We start from the raw sequence: 22,886 nt of genomic DNA, 5'->3' as shown, positions 1-22,886 counted from the left end.
ACAATGGCCCCTGGCGGTAGTTATCCGCCAGGGCAGCGCTGCTAGCAGCGCTGCCCAGGGGATTACGAGGTTTGAACCGCCAGGAAAAGGCTGGCGGTACGGGGAGTCGCGGGGCCCCTGCACTGCCCATGCCACTGGCATGGGCAGTGCAGGGGCCCCCTGACAGGGCCCCATGCGGCTTTTCACCATCTGCTCTGCAGACAGTGAAAAGTGCGACGGGTGCAACTGCACCCGTCGCACGGCCGCAACACCGCCGGCTCCATTTGGAGCCGGCTCCCATGTTGCGGCCCACATCCCCGCCAGCCCAGCGGGGAGGTCATAATGGGCACCGCAGGAGTGCGGCCGCACGGCGGTTACAACTTGGCGGGCGGTTGTAATGAGGGCCATAGTTCGGAAAAAACTGCACCAAAAGTCTGTATGTTGAAAGAAGACTTTGAAAAATCAAGAGCTCTCCTCAGGAGAGTGGAAGAGTTCAGTATTGTGTAGAAGGAGATGAAAAAAGGGAACTGATGTCATTATGCAGACGGGGGCACTTCATGGCTCTAGTGATGTGATGCAGGGCCGCGTGCGGAGCTGTCTTTAAGCCAACTCCCCCTATCGGTGTGGGAGAGCTATTGAAAAGATTCCAGTTTAATGTGGTGCATAGGGCTATTCAAAAGACGAGGATTTTGCAGATAAATGTATACATCAGAATCCCAAGCAAATTGGTCCTTTTTACTGCATTAACACTCTTACCACGACTAGTGCTTACATATGAGAAAAATCTATTTCAAATAAACCTTTCTGTACGTTTCTCCTTTTTTGGTATAATCTGTTTTAACCAATTAGTTGTCCCTTTTTGAGGAATATATTGTATGCCTGAACTATTTTCTGAGCAAAAGCATTTCTGAATAATGGAGGATTGCACTAGTGTCAAAGGGGGCACCAAGAGGAAGTATCTGCACGTTCTATGCTGTTTTCAAGTGTGAGTTGAGGTTATGAGCATTTGGTAATAAGCACATTTGTGTTGGGCAAATATCACAAGGGGCACAGAACATGGTAGTCAAGATCACCAGGGGCACAGAAAATGGTAGTTTACTGATGGATGTTTGAGAGGGTGAATTTTACCTATTTATGCAACATATGGCATTTGTAATAAAATGTTGCAGCACACAGTGGTGGAGAGTGGATAATAGAGGACTGCTGAAAGAATGAAACATAAGACAGTGCCTGTGTTTAGGGTGCCATTCAACTTATTTTCCAGGATATCAAACCCAGTTCGATGATCTACTCAAGCATTGGCAGGGTCAACAACACCTCCTGCTGGAGAAGTGGTCATTCCCTCTGGTAGATTCAAAACAATCAAGAAAATCCAAACACGTTCTTTGAAACTACTAGAGAAATTAATGTGCCTACAAGCTACATAACAGCATGGACAGGGCGGAGTAGCTACAACATGTAAAACAAAACTTGCATCCTCCTTCCACTATAGCTCACACTTTAAAATTAACTAGCAGACCTTGTACAAACAAACAAGATCATGACACGAGTATGTGGCAGGACTCCCAGTCACAGCTCCTCCCTTGGTACGCAAATATATGAGAGAAACGAGACATCAGAGCACCTTTTACGAGGATATATGAGAGGAATAGGACATCGGAGCACCTGGCCTCAAGATAATCTTGTTTGTGGTGAACAAAATGTTCCACTTGTTCAAGGAGCGGCCAAAGATTTGTCACTCAAAATCCTAGCAAGTAAATTGTCAATGCTGCTGTGCCTCTCTTCTGAAACATACATTTAGATGCCAGGGAAATAGATGCATCACCTACATGTTTAATATTTCCCAGAGGACTAAAACTAGTATCAGGTTTGTAATGTATCAGGAATTACTGGCTGGACTGATCCAGAGTGTGTGTAGTCCACTGCCGTAGGTGTTAAGAGCAGTCAGTGGAATATGACTTGAAACACTCCCCCACAGCCACCCCTCACTAAGTTAGTTATCATCTTCTAACAAGATGGGTGCAAGAGGTGGGTTTCAACCTCTGATTTGAAATTAGTTGATCACAGGTCATGACAGTGTTGGTGAGTTTCAAGGCACGATAGCAACTTCCATGTCTTGCCATTGAATAACTAGTTTCTAAATAAATTTACAAGAACGTTCTGTTATTGTTATCCTGCCAGCTGATGTCCATCAACAGTGCTGCAAATGTTGTATTTTGATTTATTTACCCACAAAGGTGACTTATTAAATGTGCTGGATTGTGCATGGTCTATTATTATGGGGTCACTACCATGATAATCATAACATTTGATGCTGGCTTTTACAAGTGTGGATGCAATGTCTACCTGATCAGTGACTGAGAAGTGTTCAGAGTGTTTTTAGGTCGAGCGCGCAAGCGCTTCCGACCTGTTGTAAGTATTGTGGGCTTTTAACCACGCCCAAGTCATACCCATCACTTTCATTCGCTCGTGGGCTGGACTTTCAAAAATCCCTTGAGGGCGTTGGTAAATGCTTTATGTTTGTCCCACCTTGGGGCAGTTTTGTTACCACCTTGCCAATTGACCCTGCTACATGGATTATCGCAGGATTGCCAATATGTTTTATTTGCGCAAACAATTTTTTTCTTCTGTGTCTCTCCTTCGTGCTCGTGGTCATGGCAGTCATAGTGCTTTGAATTGGCTCGCACTGCCGTCCCCAGCACCATTGCCCGTGACATACAAAAGTTGCTTTCAAACGCTTGACTCTTTGGGAGCTCCATTCATACAACTGTTTATTTGTACTTTCACTAAATATTTTTCAAACACCGTTGCGTAGTCATATACTGTATTAGATTATTATGCATGTAAGGTATTACAATATGCGTTTTCAATGCTGTACATTACTTCACCCCACAGAGAAAATTCTCTCTAGGGAGTCCTCCATACTATAATGCTAACCCTCTTTTTATTTACAATAAACTGTTTTCTATTGTTACTATGGCAACATGGCCGACGCTGCGCCTGGCACTGATAAATGTAGTTGTGCACTATAGCGCACACCTAGACTAGCATGAGAAATGTGCTCCGAAATATTACAACTCCAGCAATACACCACCACCACCACCACGGGGAAACTGTACGATGGCAGGGACATATTTTTTCTCTACCTCGGAAAAGCTAATTGCATTGCAGTATTAAGTCTAAGCGGCAGGATGCAAGGCATGCATTAAAGTCTGCATTTTGCTTTGCTGTTTCATTTCAGGGACTAAGGGCCATATGTACGAACACTTTTTCCCATAGACACAGAAGGGGTAAAAACCTTTGCTACATCTGGCCCTAAGTGCGGTTTGTGCTGTAATGGCCATCGGGGCCAGCAGTTAGCATGTCGGTGTCACTTGCGGCTGCTGCACTGACTTTGGTGTGGACTATAAAGGTGTGCAGCTAGCATGTTAGTTGGGGTCAAGGCCATGTCGTATGGAAAGAACAAGCTTTATCAAGAGAAAGGGTTCAACAAGAAGGAAAGTCCAAAAGGTAATGTTTATTGTTTTAGTTTAACATTTTTGTACTAATTTTAACATAGGACGAGTGTAGTAGTCAGTACACTATCACAGATATACTGACAAAGACACAGACCAACTTGATCTGTATTTACATTATCCATCTGAAAGCTAAAGTTAAGAACAACCTTGAAGCAACAATAATGGAAGGCCTCAGCATGTCTGCGTAATTGCCAGCATTCTATGAGCTAAAACAGAGAGGATATTTTAGGCTTTCAAACCACCAATTATCTCGATTATGACATCACTGCAAATTACATTACGTGGCCTCTTTCCCACAGATGACATACATAACATGGGGGCCAAAGCAGAAAACATTAACTTCATTACTCTTAGCACCGTGGGTCCTGGTCACAGCCATTACAAATAAGGTAATATCACCTCATTTTTTTGTAGTTGTCGTTTTATATAGCCTTAAGGCTCAGGGAGAATAAGTGATTTGCCCAGAATCACAGAATGTTGAGCTGACACCGAGACTCAAACTTGATTCACCAACTTCAAAGTCGACAGCTCTTCGCGTTAACACTACATCTTCTCATGACAGCAACAAAACAGGAGGACCTAAGAAGGCTGACCCCACCACTCAACATGGGTGGAATAAAAGGTACTGGCACTCCTGGCTCCTTCTGTACATACAGTCAAATGACTGAAATGAGGATGGGTAATGTAATGGCTGTGACGAGGGCAAGATGAACTAAGGGTAATGAAGATTGCCCTTTTGTCCCTCGTACTCCTACCAGTCATTACAAAGGAGTCATTCTTGTGGTAGTCTAGGTGTGCGTGATTGTGCAGGACTGTTTCCCACAGTGCCTCACACAGCTTTAGAGCGGTGGCCATGTCGCCATAGTAACAATGGAAAACAGTTTATTGTAAATAAAAGGAAGGTTAGCATTATAGTATGGAGGAGCTCCCTAGAGAGAACTTTCTCCGTGAGGTAAACTACAGCATTGAAAATGCATGTTGTAATAAATGACGCGCATAATAATTTAACAGTATATTCCTACATAATGGTGTTTAAAATATATTTAGTGAAAGTACAAATAAACAGTTGTATGAGCGAAGCGTCCAAAAAGCCAAGAGTTTGAAAGCAACTTTAGTATGTCCAATCTTTATGTAAAGACCAGTGTAAAATATTCAGTGCCATCTGGTGTACAATGGAAAACGTAGACCTTTCTAATATGGCTCTTCTATTTGGGTACTCCTGGCTCATGGTGGTGGCCTGTTTTTGGGTCGAGCGCAAGTGATTCCGACCTGTTGTAAGTATTGTGGGCTTTTAACCACACCCATCACTTTCATCTGTTTGTGGGCTTGTCTTTCAAAAATCCCTTTGAGGGCGTTGGTAAACGCGTTATGTTTGTCCCGCCTTGGCGGCGGTTTTGTTACTGCCTTGCAGACTATTCTTGTTACATGGATTATCGCACAATTGCTGATACGTTTCATGTGAGCGAACTTTTTTTTTCTGTCTCTCCTCGTGATCATAGCAGCTATGGCGCTTTGAATCGGCTCGCACTGCCGTCCCAAGCACCTCCCATCTGTGCCTCAGTTTCCTGTTTGTGCCTGCCATCCCCACCACCCCTCCCAAGCCGTTTTTTTGTTATTTAACTTATGTCACAAGTCGCTGCTTGAGTGAAAGTTAATTGTGTGATACATTTAATTGCCAACATTCCCTTGCCATTGCATTCAATCCAGCAGCAAATAAGTTTCAAAGACCTTATTACAAAGGCCTTGATGATATAAGATTGCCTGAAGTGCAAGTTAGCTCAAATTTGCATTATATTGTTTTTTAGAATGTTGCATTCTAAGAAACACTAATTTGCAGGCAGAGTTGACCAATTTATGTGGCAAGGAAAGTCCAGTTATGAATTTACAATGCCAATAGCTCTAACTCGAGCAAATGTGAGACCCACTGCATTGCAAATTCTTGTTTAGAATGAGGATGATGGCCTTGCAGTCAAAGTCAATAGTTTATTAACCAAACATATTACTGTTGAAAGCGGAGTTGTTGTGAGATGTAGCTACTGACTGTTTCTATTTTGTTACGGAATTGGAAAAGTAAAGAAAGATAATCACAGTACTCAGTTATCTTTAATAGAATTTAACTGTCAGGTACAATACCATAGAAACCATATTCTTATTTTAAATGCATGCATGGTTACAAATAAACAAATTATGTCCTTTTATGCATTGAACCTTATTGATTGAGGACAGTACCAATTTTCTTTCTGCATCTCCACTTACTAACGATTTTTAAAGACATCCCTGCACTGTTGATATATATGGATCGTCCACATTGTTTTCACATCACTTTTGATTCTTTTCCTCTTGTGGTTTATCTTCTGTTTCTTTTGTTGTCCTGTTATCCCAATAATACTGTTCATAGATTGGTTTATAAATGTAGAATCCTCCTGCTATGCCAACGAGAGAGGCTAAAAGCATCTGGGGTACAGTAAATCTACGAAACATTTCAGAGACTGGAATGCAGATATTCTGGAACTTGGACTGGAACAAAAGTAAAATCTTCAAATCTGGAGAAAAAATAAAATAAACAAGGCAGGAAATTGGCCTTACTATATTGAGCTCCATTGCAGACTTATAGTCATTGACATAATACAGGCTTGCATTAGGGTTGGTGATGTATCAGATATGAGGTAGTCTAGCACAAGGGTTACAAACTTTCAAACACATTAAAACGGAACCATGCAATCTTTGATGCTCTGTTCAGAAGTAAGTTGGTTTCTGACAGTGTGTTGATCTCAAATGACCTAATTGTGTAAATCCAGTATGCTGTTCCTGTATTATGACTGATGCAGTTTAATGAAATGTCTTCGGACCACATATGCTATAGTGCCACAGCAAAAGGCAGTGGCTGCACTTTTAACTTGCGCCCGGAGCCCTAATGACGTTCAATGCAGGGTGACAAAATCAAAGCCATTTTCCCTTCACTTCTCTGGTAGACGGCACCCCGAACAGTTGGATGATCTTTAAATTATCTTTTAAAAGAGTAAAGTGGTTGTTAACTCAAACTATCAGCTTCATGTACTCAAACACAATGATTGCGGTGGAAAAAGCAAGGTAAACACAGTATCTGCCCACATATTAGCAATTTCCAACGAACTCTAGGACAGCACTTTAAAGCTGCTATTTAATTTAACTTAATAAAGGGCACTAAGTGGGAAGAAACGTATTTAGGACTTACAAACATTGGCATACAGATTTTTTAAATGTGGTCTGCAATCTCTAGAAGGCTTCGTTGGAGGCTTTCACGAGCCCTAAATATCTGGATAAGTAAAAACTGAAACGTTTTTTGGTTAAACTTTTAAATGTACAGAAAGTGGAAAGTGTTCTGGCCCATAAAGCTCCTAAACTGCTGTGGAGTTCATTTCCCAGTTAGAGGAGGCAGACTTATCAACATAGCCGAACTGATTTCATTTTTCAAATGTGTAAACCGATTGAATGCCTGATTCTGTCTGAGGATGAGCCTGATAAATGAATTGCTGAAAAGCCAAGTTTTAAGGGATTTCCTCATGGAAGGCAGGTTTGGACTTACCTTCTGCTGCACGGGAGTGAGTTCAACAATTTAGCAGTTTGCGTAATGAATCTTCCATTCCTCCTCCTCCACCACCACCACCCCACTTCCAATCCAACTGCCCCCTCCCCCCCTCTCCTCCAACGCCTCCCCCAAGAGACTTATTTGAACTCTGGGACAAACATATATTTGGCTGTGGAGGAACTGAGCTTCTGGGTGGAGAGTACCAGGCGAATTTTTTCCTCAAATATTCAGGGACAGAATTGTGTAAGGCTTTGAAGGCAGTGCAAAGGGCCTTGGATTCTATCCTTTTCATATATAGGAAGCCCGTGGAGCTTAATAAAGGCCTTAGGTGCAGGTTGGTGTTTAGGAACTCCTAGTAGAAAACGTGCAGATACATTCTGCAGTTTGTGAAGAGATCTGTGTTGAACATTTAGGAAAGGAGCATTACAGGAGTCCAGTTTGGATATGGCAAGTGCATTTACTATGGTTTTCTGAAGGTCCGTGGTAATGAAAGAATGTACCTTCCTGATGATTTTTAAAATAAAGAAAACTGAGCGGGCTAGGACGTTGACCTGATCTCTGCGGGTCAGTCTCCTGTCAAATACAATACCCACATTTCTAACTTTCTTCACGAGCATGGGCACTGAGCCCAGTTCTTGCGGTCACGAGATGGGTGTCCAGTAGGCGGTGTCACTGCCCAAGAGAAGCACCTTAGTTTTCTAGTTGTTTAATTTAAGACAGTTGATTTTCATCCAATTGTTTATCCGTCTCATACAATCCTCTGGATTTCTGGATACTGATACCACTATTTGTGTATCGTCAGCCTATGACAAGAGAAAATGTGAAAGATTTGATGAGCCTGACCAGTGGGGCGACAAAGATTGAAAGGAGTGGGGCTCAGGGAGGAGCCCTAGGGCACCCCACATGGCAGATGGAAAACGTCAGACACAAATTCGCTCACGGCTACAAATCGTTCCCTCTCCGAGAGGAAAAATTTCATGTGAAGACTGAAAAGCTGGTCAATCAATAGGCAAGGAATGACCATGTTGAATGCCGCTGAAAGATCCAACAGGATAACGGCGACCTTACCCCCTCATCAAGTGTGGATCTCAACTCCCATGAAACGACAATCAGAGCTGACTCGGTACTGGAAGCACCCACAAATCCAAATTGTGTGTAGTGCAAATGCTTGTTGGCATCAATAAAAAAAGGCATGTTCAAGATGTAATGCCTTTTCTAATATTTTAGCTGGAAAAGGTAGTCAGGAAATAAGCCTACCGCTACTGGGCTTTTGTGGATTAAGGTTTGGTTTCTTGATGAGAGGAAGAATGGAGGCTTTCTTCCATTCTACAGGAAAATGTCCTGTATTCATTATCTCAATAAAGATTTTGGCCAGATAAGTACTCAGAATTTCAGGGGTAAGATGTATTATTTTAGGTGGACATAGGTCTTGTGGGGTGGAGGGAGAAATGTTTACTTAATGGTCTTAGTTAGGCTTAATACTTGCTCAGTGCTGAGCAGGGAAAAGGCATTTAGGCTTTCAGGACTAGATGGGACTTCCTGGATGAAAAGGGATTACCGAGTTAAATGTTTATTTGTCACAAAAGTATTAAAAACATCCTACCCTTCAGCCTGGAAACAGCCCGCACAAGTATTACAGAAGGCTAGGCTGCAGTTATTATTGTGATTCTGGGTGAGTTGTTTTTTTTTTTTTTTTTTTTTTAACTTTAGGAGAGTTCTTTGATTGATGAATTTTATTAGTGAAGTATTGCTTTTTTCCCCTCTAGAATCAGTCTTATAGTCCACGATTAATTGTGTGTACAACTTTCTCACCAGTGGATCTCAATTTAATCTCTGCTTGTGTCACCTACAGAGCGGTTTCTTAGCTCGGAATCTACCTGCGAACCAGGGTTCTGATGGATTATTTCTCAGGTTAGTATGGATTTTTTTCAGGAGGAAGCAAATCCATCGCCGGACCTACGTATGACAAGTAGTTCAGTATGGCCGATTTGATATCCTTAAAAGCTAAAAGCAGTGGGCTTAGAACTGGACAGCACCCTATTAAAGTTTGAGGGCTCAATTTTGTGCCAGGTTCAACCCTTACTGACCGTGGGAGTAATCCCATTTCTAGATTGCGAGCAAGGTACCTTAATGGAGAACATGACTGCACTATGATCTGACCATGTTAATGGCAATGAGGTAGTGAAGTAAAGGGAGTGCTTATTGGAGAAGATGCCATCTAATGTATGACCTGCAACATGGGTAGGAAGGTTCACCAACTGATGAAGACCTAAACTGGCCATTATGTCGACCAAAAGATCTGTGTCTTTGTCAGCAGTGTTCTCCAAATAAAAATTGAAGTCTCCTAAGACGTCAAACCTGTACAATTAAAGCTTGATTCAAGCAGAGGACTAATGACATGTACAAAGGAGGTCCTAATGCCAGGTGGACGATATAGCAATAGCCCTTTAAAAGTATAGCTTTTTGTAAGTTCTATATGAAATAAGAGAGCTTCACAGTCAGAGCTACTAGGAACTGATAAGAAGGATGCAGTATGTTGGCACAAAGAACCATCACCAACCTGCCAATCCGCTTACCTAATCTATTTATATATCTAAAAAAATAGAGAATCCTGCTGGAATCACCTGGACCAAGTCAGGGCCAGAAGCTAGATCAGCCCACGTTTCCATGACAGCGTGATGTCTGGCTTATGGGCATGTAAAAACTCAGTAAATTTGCATTTATGCTTTATTAATGATCTGGCGAGAAGCAGGGAATGTGCAAAAACCTTGTGCGTGACCACTGTAGTAGCGAGGTCTGGCATGATTAGATGATTTCATTGGGTGGTGTGATTCATAAGAGTTAGGCTGCATGAAGTGTATTTCACTGTTTCAGACAAAAAATATGGCTCAAGGACGATAGGTTCTTACCTGACTTGTTTAGTGCCACCAGTTCCTCCCTCAAGTACCTCAGTAGCGGAGACACCACTGAAGAAAAATGGGCAGGGGTTCCAGCACGTGGTGCAATTCGGGTGTAGATGGGCTTCCCTTAGGCATGCCTCTGGCATGCCCACTGCACAGATGTGCAATGAAGGTGGTTAAGCAGCTCATCATCAGGGGGCGCGTCAGGGAGTGAAGAGGTCAGTGCAACTCAGGGTGATGGCAAAAAGGGGAGGACAAATAATATATGAAAGGGGGTTCAGCAACCCCTCTGTTCTTCCCCAGGACCCCCTCTGAGAAGAATAATACTGGTAAATTAAAACTAATTAAAGGAAACAAGTAAAAAAAAAAAAATTATAAAATGAATGAAAGAGAGGCAACAGCCTTCTCAATACGGCACCAGGAGTCAGGCACCTCCTGTAAAAACAGGCACGCTAATGCCTACAATTAAATAAATGTGGAGTAACTGGAGTCTCTACCTTAGAGGCAGAAGCTGCACAGAAGCACAATGATTGGTGGGTAAATAGTCTGTCATTATGGGGCGTGTCAGGGCAGGAAGAGGTCAGTGCAACTCAGTGCAGTGGCAAAAAGGTGAGGAGAAATAACATATGAACTGGGGTCACTAGCTCAAAGTCTTATGTCCAGACTCTAAAAGGTACTAGACGTGCCAGGAGAAATGTGAACAGTTCAACTAAAACTAGAATCTTCATAAACAGACTGTGTAGTGTGAAGATAATCCCTGAACAGCACCATCTGCGAACACCTGGAGCAGATGTGAAGAATTTGAAGAAACAAAGCCTCTGGTGAACGAAGGGGGAGACGGTGCTGGTGTCAAACTCACCTAAATCTCTTCCCCAATTTAATGGTTGTAGAATAAAACCCAGCAATGCCTTAATTTTTACTATGACATCTAACCTACATACAATTTCCTCCACATTTATCTCCTCTGATGCTGAACCATTTGCTCAAACAACATATGATGCCACTTTGCAATGGTGCCATTGGGTGTGTTGTGTGCTTTCTGTTACTACTATTTATTAAAACAAGGATTTCATGCTCACTTTTCGAATACTCTTGTTTGCCTTCCAAACTTCTCTATGGTTGTTCCTATTAAAGCACGCTAGTACCCATCTCGTGTAGAGAGCACTGTATATAACAAGCCTTGGCAAAGTCAATGAACTGGACACTTAAACTTTCTCAAAGAAAACTTAGGTTAAGTTTCAATGGGGTTGGGGCGACCAACTCTGGCAGGGAGCTAATCAGAGTGACCAGAAAGGTCCTCAAGTACAGTTACCTTCACAAAAGAAGCAGTCCTTAATTAGCTCAAGGCACTTTTTCTGTATTGCAATGGATTCCTATGGAGTGGTTCTGATACGAGTGATGAAGGATGCTGAAGATACTCAAAGGATGATGTGAATGTAATGCGGTCAACTGGGATCTTCCTGAAGGGATTCCTTGGTCCACAAAGATAATGAGTGGTCCTGGTTGCAGGATCAATGTCCCACTAGGTCATCTCTAGTCTGGCCAAAGTCCAGTTACCACTGGACTACCAGTCGGCGGCTGTTGTGGTCACAAGCCAATTCTTATTTGGTCAATAAGTTCCAACTCTCTGGCAGCACTTCTGGGCCCAGCGAACTCAGGTGCAACTCTGTGCACCGGGTCTTGGTCCTTACTGCTGGAGGCCGCAGTAGTGGTGATTTCAAGACTTTGGGCTACCAACTTGCCCCAGTATGCTTCTTCAGCTGTTGTGTCTCTCTGCTGCAAACAGGACAGTCAACTGGCCAATGGGGTTCTCTTGGCTTGACTGGGCTCTTGAAGTGTTGTGTAGTCATTTTAGTTATAGCTCCATGCACGTTATTTTAACACACTAGGCCGCTGTGCATTTTGACCTAGATATATTTTATTCAGCTTTGTCTTATTGTGACAATAACCAGTTTTATGGTCTTGTTTTATTTTCAATTTATCTAACTGTTTTTGCCTAGACCAGCACTCCGTTCTCAAACAAGACATCCTTGATCACTCTGTACTTCTTCCAAGGCTACAGCACGGAACATTGCTGGTGAACGTGGTAGAAGTTTAGTCTCCAACATTCGTAGAAAACACACATTCCAGCCAGGGAACCACGACTGTATGCGGATTGCTGAATGCTTTGCTACAGATGCTAATGCAGACCGCAGGCATTTGCACAGGTATGGGGGTGGATGTCTTCCCAGGGGAACCTGTAGGGCAGAATTAGAGCTTAACATGCTGTGCTCTATCATAGCCTAGGTAGGAGCTAGTCCATTGATTATAGTGACAATATGATAGCATTGTTTTTATGCTTCACTCTTCTCGTCACAATTTTAATACTGTCATGTTGTGTCGTCCTGGTTATTGCAGCTTTGCTATCTAAGATGCAGTTCTTTTATTAATTAAACTCATTATTGAAACATATACTGCTTCTGTTTGTCATTTATATATGGGACTGAATTGTAAATGAGAGCAACGGATGAGACCTGAGTGACCACGACTTCCCTGAGAAGCCAAGCATGTCATGCGCCCGGCTGCCCAGTCATCCCTATCCTTGGGTAGAGATGAGGCACTGCTAGTTAGCTGGAGCAAAACCCAGATTGGAGCTACAGGTGTCACCCACCATGGATGAGACTTAGTCTCCCACACCGCGGGACCTACATCCAGTAGTCTCATTAGAATAACGAGAGCCTACGCAACAGAAGGAGACTTCTCCTTCATCAGGATATGGCAGTAGCAGGGCAGTCCTGCTTCAGTCCTCCTTCCAAGTCAATTGAACTCTTATGCCTGGGTGCCAAGCGCGCACTCTTTATGCTTGGAAAGAGCCCTCAGAGCAGAATATGGTTGGTAACCACTGGGCTACCAGGTTACCTCACACCTGGTGACTACTTCTAGTGGAGTGTCACATTTGGCTATCTCTGGATGCACCATTCTGCCCACTTCCAAGGTGGCAAGACCCCTCTCTCAGTATTCAGACCTCAACAGCCCACCCCACAGGGCATGGCTACCTTAGGGCTATAACCCCTGGGAAAACAGGTTTGGCAACTTGTTTCCCATTCTCTGCGCCCTGTGCTTCACCTTTGAAGCTTGCCTTTTGAGGCTAACACACAAGTGGCTGCCTGCAGGAGGGATGTGAAACCTCCATGGCCTGCAATCTCTGACTGTTCTCTTTCCTGCAGGTCCCTGGCCTGACCCTCCAGGAGGGCAGAAAGTCGTCATGTGGAGCAAGCTCCAGGTGTGTCAATGAAGACACAGGACTTTTAAAGGCAACTATGTAGCAGCTTTGCTAAAGCTGCACAATGCAACAAGTTACATTAGTTTCTACTTGGGATACAAGTCGAGCATAATGTCATGAGTTATTTGCTTACTTGTAGGGCCTACTTTGGTCACACTGTTCACGAGTTAGCACAGCTGAGAGATCAGCATGTAACCCTGTACTCGCCAATTGGCGACTAAGTCTTCCCACATTCAAAACATTTGTTTTGCGTGTTTTACTGTCAGGACATGCAAAGTACATGTCCTGTGACATATGTTTCCCCCTGCCTTTAGGGCTTGGTAGGCCTGCCACAGGGATGACTTACACATACGCCCAGGGGAAGTGAAGGCTTTGCATTTGCTTTCAATGAGGAATCTCCAGGCAGGCACAATCAGTGCTGTAGGCCATGGGGTACCCTTCTCACTTACTTGTTCTGGGGACCAGGGGACCATTTACTAGCAACTTACAGGTTAATTAGCCATTTACAACTAGGTAGAGCCAATTTGACATACACTTTAGGGTCAGGGCACTAGCAACTTAGGTCTGATAGGAAACCACAGTACACTCTCAGAGTCGAAAAACCAGCACCAATAGTAGAACAACTTGGGGGTGACCATACAAAAAAGAGGCACTTCCTTACACTGTCCCAAAAATGTGTGCCTGCAAGTTTTACATTGGACACCTGAATAAATGAGGCAGCTACCTGTAAGTTTCATGCAGACTGTATATTGCAAGAAGGGGTCAGCAGATGTCAGGCAAGAAGGGATCCTGAATACTGTACGTATAGTGCTTTCGCATCTTAGTTGAGGTATCTCCATATATTGGGCAATCACTCCAGCCACCTCACCCTTCTCCTACCATGTAAATAACAACAGGTACCAACTTGCTTGCTTACAGTAAACAGAACAACATAACAGAAAATTGAATTTTCAAGGAAAATTTCACTCCATCTATTTCACCATTCTCCTTCCATGTAAATAGTAACAGGTACTTCTTCTCAGTAGACAGAACAACATATGAGACCATTTTCACAGCCAATTAAAGGCGAAATTGCCCTGGTTCAATGAAGTGCATGTAACAATATGGTACTTTCTGTCACCAAAGTGAGAATGCATGCAATAATGCAAGCCCATTGAAAATGCTAATTACTTGAGGTGACAAATATTTAAAAGGAGGGTTTTTGGCCGGTCCAAAGGGGTTATTTTGACTGGTCACGTTTGCAGTTTAAACCTGCACAGCCAGGCTTCAGAGGGTAAGACTACAGTCATGTTTGCATTGTCACTACAGTGTTTGATCCAATGAGTGCTGTAGCCCATTGGTGTCATTTAACTTACACATCATGGATAACCTTTGGGCACCATATACCAGGGACCTGGCAGCAAGTTAAATAAGCCAATTAGAGGTATGCCAATTTCACCATGTTGAACGAGGCGGGGGTTAAGAGCACCGAGTTCTAAAGCCAGTAAAAATAGCCTTCAACAAAAAGGCAAAAAACATCTAGTGTGGCCCTGTAAAAAAGGGCAAACCTCCCAACAGTTTATCACAAAATGGTGAGCTGCTGTAGAGATTAAGAATTTATTGAAAAGCAAAATCAATATTGAGCCATTTGATATGAATATTACTGTGGTCTAACATATAAAATATGTCTACCCAGAGAGATAACTCTGCGGTTTAGTGGATGAGATTGAGTGCGCTGTAACTTTAATTTTATTATTCTGTCCTGAAGGTTCCCATTCATACAGATGACTAGGAATCTGCTACTGTAGTTTCCAGGAACTACCATTTTTATGCCTAGGAATCTGTTTGGAAAAAGCAGGAAAATAAAATTAACGATGAAGGTATTCTTTAAAATACACCGTATTTGATCTGCCTTTTCAACCTATGTATTGACAGCCACTTTTGGACATTGTGCTGTAAATGCAAGTGGCATGACTTCATCCATAAGTACCACTCGGGAGAGTCAGGCTCACTCTCCAGACCGCAACATTGGACTACTAAAACAGATGCCATTCGGAGCTCCTTGTAAAAAATAAAATGGTTTGCTTCTTTAAAAAAATATGCTCTCAAAGGCACTATTTTACCCATTTTTTATTTCAAAATTATCACCAGGGGAACAAACCCTCCATGCTCGACCTGATGTAATGGGGTACACTTGTTTCATTTGCTCTTTTGTGCGTTTGCAACCCACCTGTTGGAATGCTCAGTTGTCGCCAGGACAGGAGAATGCAAATACTAATGTGAAATATACCAGGGTGACCTTATTTTGTTAAATTTGACTGGAGTAGGTTATTATTAAAATCCTCTTTGTGAGGTCTGCCTTGCTTGCTGGGGAACTCCAGGATAGAAGAACTCGGGCTGTAGAGTGAAGCAATGATCATTTGTGAGGAGCATCTTCTGAAAGGAAGCAAGATTCAATGTAGGGATAGCATATGTGAACAATATGCTTGCTAAATAAATATGGGAACCCATGTACTGGACGGACTCAACAAGGGCAAAGAGCAAGGTAGGTTTGGGGCTGTAGGAATCAATCCAAGAAGTATAAGAACAGGAGGGCTTCAGTATGGTTAAGTAATCATTTCGGGTGCATCCCTGCGACTTTGTGAATTGGCGTGAGGGATCAAATGTTTGGATTTAGCAACCGAAGAAAAGGGCAAGATATTACATTCCTCAGACTTGCGGGACAATGCTAGTCCACACAGTTTGCAATGACGAGAGCGGATAATGCACGCTTCTATTTAACATGTTGCGTTTCAGAGGGGATATTAATGAGGTCGCTTAGAGTAAGTCTTGTATTTCAAAGTGGACAGAAGTATAGAATGCAAGGGTGCATGCCTTGAACTGAACAATGGCTGCTTACAATCAGACATGATTGCTAAATTAAATTAGCAAATAGGGTCCCCTGACAATGGACTGCAGCATGAAAAGCAGAGGACTTGCACTGAACGATGCAGCAGGCTTTGTAGCAGTAAATGGAGACAGGCAACTCAATTCAAAAGAAGAGCATGCTTTAAAAGCTATTGACAATGTATTTCAGGAAGTACTAGTTTCTTGTCCAATTGTTCTATTATTTTCACTGTTCCTATATCAGATCTGGTTTTCCGTTCAGCATCATATGCCGCAGGGTTCAGCAGTGCTACATAAAACTATTAATTAAATAAATAAATGATGAACAAAAATGGCATTCCAATGAGGAGTGTTCAGTTAAAAGTGAGGGGCGGCACTCTATGAATAGGGCGAAACAGAAAAAATAAAACAGGAAATTAAAAATGCTGTAAGAAATAAAATCAGATACAACATTATAAAAATAGCACATACCTCTCGGGGACACGCGTCAATCGCCGTGAAGAGATCGGAAATCGATCGGCGTTTTTGCAGGAAATGTTAAGGACATTAATACAGGGCCTGCAATTGACCCGTTACAATATTAGTTTTAAATTCTATATCAGGACCGGAGGCGAGGATTATGCAGATCTTTCTTCACTTTTTATTAATTAGCAAGTTCAAAGTTAAACACAATATGAACAGAAAAACTACAAGTTCCATGAAGCCGCCGCCATGGTAACCAGCATCCAATGAGGACCCTCCAATCACGTCCATATAAATATTCCCAGGTGCGTCAACCGTCCTCTTTCTTCACTGCTACGAAGTCAGATAAGTGCCGTTTTTTCTGCCTCCGAGTAGAGTTTGGTTTGAAGTTAATGTTTGTTTGCTAGCGCGTTAGCCTATTTGCTTTCAGGGCTTCGCACGTTGTTTTCCTTCGTTTCTATTATTATTTATAAATACACGTCGGGCCCACTAGAGGGCGCCAGAGGTGTATTTTTGCAGCGTTTTTTCGGGATTCGAGTGTTTTAAACTCGACGCTCGAAATTACAAAGGTTTTTCCAATTTTATTCACAGTTGTTTGTAACAAAGTTGTAATTGCTTGGTTTTCCCTGCCCTGTGACACCTCATTGGTAGGATATTACCCCGAAGGGAAGTAATTTAGTTTTTTTCTTGTGAAAATAATTTATAATACAACAGAGGGGGTAGGGAATTACCCTTTATAAAATCTATAGGGTGTTTTCTCTGTCATTATTTTGTTTTCGTCTGAACCTCAGTATGCACTCCTCTCAGGAACATGAACCTTTCACCAACATGTCCCCAGGGGAGGGTCCCTCGCACAGTGCCCTTCCCCCTGGGATGGACGCTTTGTTTTCACAGGCAATTTCACATGCGTTGGCCCCCCTTAGGGACACCGTCGCTAAACTGATGGAACAAGTCTCCAAGGGGACGGGCATGTTTGGTATGACGGGAGTGGAAGGTACTACCTCTACCCTTCCGGCTCCCAAGAAACAGCGCAAGCGCGACGCGGGGCACCTGGAGGATAGTGAATTTCTATCTCACTCCAAGAGTGCGCGCGCGCATAAGCGTTTACCCTCCCGGGAGGGCCGTTTGCCCGGAGCAATGGGTGATTTCAGTCACCACCTATGGAACCCTGATAGCGGGTCACCTAGAGGCATCTTAGAAGGTTCAGACGACGGGTCCTCTGAGGATGATGACTCAGGCCGTCCTTGGCGTCCTGGCGCTTCGCTACCAGATCCTTCGGAGCTGGGGGATTCGGACTCTGATATGTTTGAACCGGAGGGTATCTATCATCCGCGTTCATCAGAGTGGCATCCTGACCACAGGGTGGCCGACTATGTGGCCAGCAAGATTAGGCAACCTTTGGACAAGGAAGTGCGTGCCCGTTTACGGGCGGAATGCCCACGCCCTTTTCTTTCCGATAAGGTTGCTTTTACTCCGGAAATAGACCCGAAAATGTGTACATTTTTTGCCAAGTACACTAAAGATCCCAAGAAGGGAATCGACCGCTCCTGGAGGGCATGCCAGGATAAACTTCTTGATATACTGGGCCCCCTCACTCAGATTATGCAATTGGCGGAACGCGCCAAGCAATCAAACACTACCCTTCAAACAGACATTATCGCAGGGTGGGCCCAGAGAGCAGTCTGTCTTCTGGGCAATGCGAACTGTGCCATTTCGGCAGAAAGACGCAGGTCTTTATTAATCAAGATAGACCCCAAATTAGGGGAACTTTCTCACTCGGAGGCAGGGGCTGTTGCCCAGGGCAATTTATTTGGTGACCCTTTTGTTAAGGAGTTGGGCAAATTCGTGGCTACGTTTTCGGCTCTCGATAAGGCCCAATCATCCATAAAAAAGATTTTTCCGAAGAAGGTTTTTGGCGGGGCCGGGCGAGGCAGGGGTCGCTCTTCCGGCCGTCCTTACCAACAAGACCCCGGTGCCTCCCGAAACAACGGCTGGCGTGACGGCAGACAGGGAACTTTCTTCCCCAACAGGGGAAGAGGGAGAGGCAGATACTCTAGGATCGCACGTGGAGCAGCCAATGCCCCAGGAGGTCCCTCTGGTAAGGATTATCCCTTTTTCCCCTCGCGATTTCGGAGGGAGATTGCGTTTTTTCAAGAACAATTGGAGGCGCATTACATCAGATGCATGGATTCTACAGACAGTATCAGGGTTCCAGATAGAATTCTGGGGTTCCCCGTGTCAGGATTCTCTGCCAACACCGATAGTGTTCTCAGCAGAAAACTCCAGGCTTATAGACTTGGAAGTTCAAGATCTTCTGCACAAGGGCGCCATATCCTTAGCGTCCCTTCACCCCACAGGTTTCGTAAGCAACATCTTCTTGGTAGAAAAGAAAGACAAGGGGTTTCGGCCTGTTATCAATCTTCGGGCCTTCAACGATTGGGTCATTTACAGACATTTCAAAATGGAGGGTATTCATATGCTCCGAGACCTCCTCCTGCAAGGGGACTGGATGGTGCGTCTAGACCTCAAGGACGCATACCTCACAGTCCCTATATTTCCCCCTCATCGCAGGTTCCTGCAATTTTTCTGGAACGATCAGGTCTTCGAATTCACCACTCTCCCTTTCGGGCTATCCTCAGCACCGTGGTGCTTTACCAAACTCCTCAAACCGGTCGTGGAAACCCTGAGATCACAAGGCATACGTCTCATCATTTACCTGGACGACATCCTTTTAATGGACCAATCCAGGTCTCAACTGTTATTCAATCTGAACACAACTATTGCTCTGTTCCAGGATCTGGGTTTCGTCATCAATCAGCAAAAATCGGAGCTCTCTCCGACCCAGTCATTAATCTTTCTCGGTTTCCGCATAGATTCTCGGTCAGCGTCCCTCAGTCTTCCGACGACCAAGATATCCAAAATAAAAAAGGAAATCAGGAAAGTCCTTCGTCGCGACAGCATCTCGCTACGGCAATTAGCCAGAGTGGTCGGTCTGCTTTCTTCCTCAATTCAGGCCATTTTTCCAGGTCCCCTGCATTACCGGGCCCTACAGCGCCTGAAGGCCTTTCACCTTCGTCGAGGGGTAACGTATTCCGAGCTCATCTCCCTGTCTCAGGAGGCAAGCACGGAACTACGTTGGTGGCTGGATCACATGGAGGCATGGAATGGCAGAGCCATTTTCGGGGCCGCCCCAGACCTGGTAATAGAGTCGGACGCCAGTCGCCAGGGATGGGGAGCTCGATGCGGGGACGTCTCGTTTGGGGGACGCTGGACCCCGCAAGAACTGACCATGCATATCAATTGTCTGGAGCTCCTTGCGGGATCGTTTGCGATCAGGTCTCTGACGAGGGACAGGGTCTCATGTAGAGTGCTACTACGGATGGACAATATATCGGCGGTACAATACATAAATCGCTTAGGGGGCACACGATCGAGAGCCTTAGCGGAATTGGCAAAGGATTTTTGGCATTTTTGCCTTCAACATCAAGTCTCGGTGACAGCGGAATATCTCCCAGGAGCCCAGAATGTTCGGGCGGACTGGAATTCCCGGTGTCTCACGGACCCCAGCGATTGGCAACTACATCTTTCGATTTTTCAGGCGATCATGGCCCGTTGGGGTCCTTGCTCAGTAGACCTCTTTGCTTCCAGATGGAATGCTCATCTTCCCCTATACTTCAGCTGGCGCCCGGATCCGGGAGCAGCGGCAGTAGATGCGTTTCTCCAGCACTGGGGGACGCTTCAGGGTTATGCTTTCCCACCTTTTCTTCTTATCCCGCGGGTCGCAGCTCAGGTGCGGCGTCAGGAGGAGACAGTGATTCTAATAACCCCCTGGTGGAGATCTCAGGCGTGGTTCCCAACTCTACTGGAACTCTCTTGCGAGTGCCCTCTTCGTCTCCCGGTTTTTCCATCGATCCTCAGGGATCCGTCGGGGCTTTATCACCCCCTGGTCCTTCAGGGTCATCTTTTCCTCATGGCCTGGAAGATTTCAGGCATCGTTGGCAAGACTACCGACTTTCGCAAGCAGCTAAAAACTTCATTGCGCAGGCATGGGCCCCTGGGACATGCAAGCGCTATAGATCTGCATGGAACAGATGGGCCAGTTGGTGTGTGGGCAAACACTGTGATCCCGTGGGGGCCAGTATTACAGACATCATGAATTTCCTAGCAGAATTAGCGGAGTCTGGTCTAGCTTATTGTACGATCAACTCTTTTCGTTCAGCCATCTCTGCGGGCCACCCCCCTCTGAACAATCACCCTATTGGGGAACACCCCTGGATTTGTAAACTTCTCAAGGGTATTAGACTCTCTAGGCCTCCTCAACCCAGATACGCAGAACTATGGGATGTCAACACAGTTCTTAATCTGTTAACCTCTTGGCAGGATAATCACCTTCTGTCGAGAAAGGAATTGTCCGCCAAATTAGCCATACTTTTGTGCCTCATCTCATGTAAGCGGGTATCAGATATCAGAGCTCTGGATGTTTCATCTCGAATCTTTACCCCAGAGGGAGTCACTTTTACTATCTCACGGAGAACGAAGAATCTTACCAGGTCAGTATCCTACCCAGCTTTCCCTGATTCACCAAAATTATGCGTCGTTAGATGTCTTAAAGTGTATGAAGAAGTGACCGTGAATCTTAGGCCTGCAGGAGAAAATCAATTATTGATTTCTTTAAAGAAACCATTTAAGGCGGTTTCTTCTCCTTCCATTGCCAGATGGGTCAGATGGATCCTGTCTGAGGCAGGTATTAATATTCAGGTGTTTGGCGCCCATTCGACTCGAGGAGCCATGGCTTCAAAGGCTGTACAGGTGGGTGGTAGATTAGAAGACATTATGCATGCGGCTGATTGGTCTTCTGAATCTACTTTTAAACGTTTTTACTTTAAACCAATTCATGATGCAGCCTCTCTGGTGGTGAGTAAGCTTTGAACCTGCATAATCCTCGCCTCCGGTCCTGATATAGAATACGAAATTTCCTAGCTATCGTGAAGGAAAGTTTCAATTCTATTAAGGACACGGAGGCGAGGATTATCCCACCCACATACTACTCACGAGTCTGTTCCCACCCGATCTGGTCTTCGTACTGAGGTGGTATATATCTTTGCAAAACATTTCTCTTATATTTGCTCTTATGTTTACTTTCATTAAAGGGAATTGATAACTATTATGCTTGTACTTTGGCATTACAGTTTCAGAACGTATATGTTTCCATTCTTTCATAACTACGCATTGTGACATTATTTATCAGTATAGCCCCTAATATCATCATCTTTTGTAGGTTCCGAGGCTACAACCAATTGATTCTACCAGGATTCTTTCTGCAGTGAAGTCGAGGACGGTTGACGCACCTGGGAATATTTATATGGACGTGATTGGAGGGTCCTCATTGGATGCTGGTTACCATGGCAGCGGCTTCATGGAACTTGTAGTTTTTCTGTTCATATTGTGTTTAACTTTGAACTTGCTAATTAATAAAAAGTGAAGAAAGATCTGCATAATCCTCGCCTCCGTGTCCTTAATAGAATTGAAACTTTCCTTCACGATAGCTAGGAAATTTCGTATTGTAACCAGGTCTGAGAACAGGAGGGACTCGACCCAACCCCCGAGTACACCTGCCTCAATGTCATACCGTGCAAAGCATCAGTAGCTAAAAAGACAGAAATTGTTAAGGTGCCTCGCTTCATGAAGAAATCTGTAGTTATGAACGTTATTTTTTTGTCTTAGTGCATTCACTGGCTGCTCCACAGAAGAATATTATTCGTCGAACGGGTCAGGGGTTGGCTAAATTTCCCTCGGCGCATACGTTCCCCCTTGCTGTTTCTCAATCACCCAGAAAGGGATTTCTCAAAGGACTGTTTTACATTTCCAGGGTCAATAAAACGTTCATTAAAGATAGTCCACACGTGTTAGGTTGAGAACCTGTATCCCATTTCTGCGACAGAGAGTACAGCGGCTTCCAGCGTGTGTCCCATCCATCGTGGCTACTGATTGTTAGTCATAGATTAGATTAGTTTATATCAGTGTTAACAAATAACTCGGTACTACTCACCTCTTAACGTTCCTGTCCCGCGCTACTATCACGTGCCTGACTTTATCATGGCGCCCTCCGAGAGAACGGATCACTCGCAAGGACGGGATATTTCGTCTTCTCCAGAGCACTGGAGAAATTGACACAGAAGAGGGACAAAAAGCCAAATACCTTATTGTAATAAATTAGCGGCCATCTTAAAGAGGAAAGGGCTGTCCTACTTCTATGACCTTCTCTGTACTGCTTTGAAACATCTCACCAGAGACTGTTTTGCAGTTTACGTCTAGTTCTGACTTCCCTTCAG

The 22,886-nt window shown here is 44.1% G+C and overlaps 1 protein-coding gene across 1 annotated transcript; it reads right to left on the bottom strand.

Annotated features, from left to right (window-relative positions):
* Positions 1–5,581: 5,581 nt before the first annotated feature.
* On the bottom strand, positions 5,582–22,728 carry PIGBOS1 (PIGB opposite strand 1). Its single transcript, XM_069222436.1, has 2 exons — positions 22,604–22,728; positions 5,582–6,040 (listed from the first exon to the last, which is right to left on the bottom strand). Exon 2 carries the CDS (start codon positions 5,976–5,978, stop codon positions 5,817–5,819), a length of 162 nt encoding a protein of 53 aa, XP_069078537.1. The 5' UTR covers positions 5,979–6,040; positions 22,604–22,728; the 3' UTR covers positions 5,582–5,816.
* Between the last annotated feature and the right edge of the window lie 158 nt (positions 22,729–22,886).

Source organism: Pleurodeles waltl, chromosome 3_1, assembly GCF_031143425.1.
Source record: "Pleurodeles waltl isolate 20211129_DDA chromosome 3_1, aPleWal1.hap1.20221129, whole genome shotgun sequence".
NCBI classification, from domain to species: domain Eukaryota; kingdom Metazoa; phylum Chordata; class Amphibia; order Caudata; family Salamandridae; genus Pleurodeles; species Pleurodeles waltl.
The sequence above is the reverse complement of the archived record's forward strand: the minus strand, read 5'-3'. Positions and strand labels throughout refer to the sequence as shown.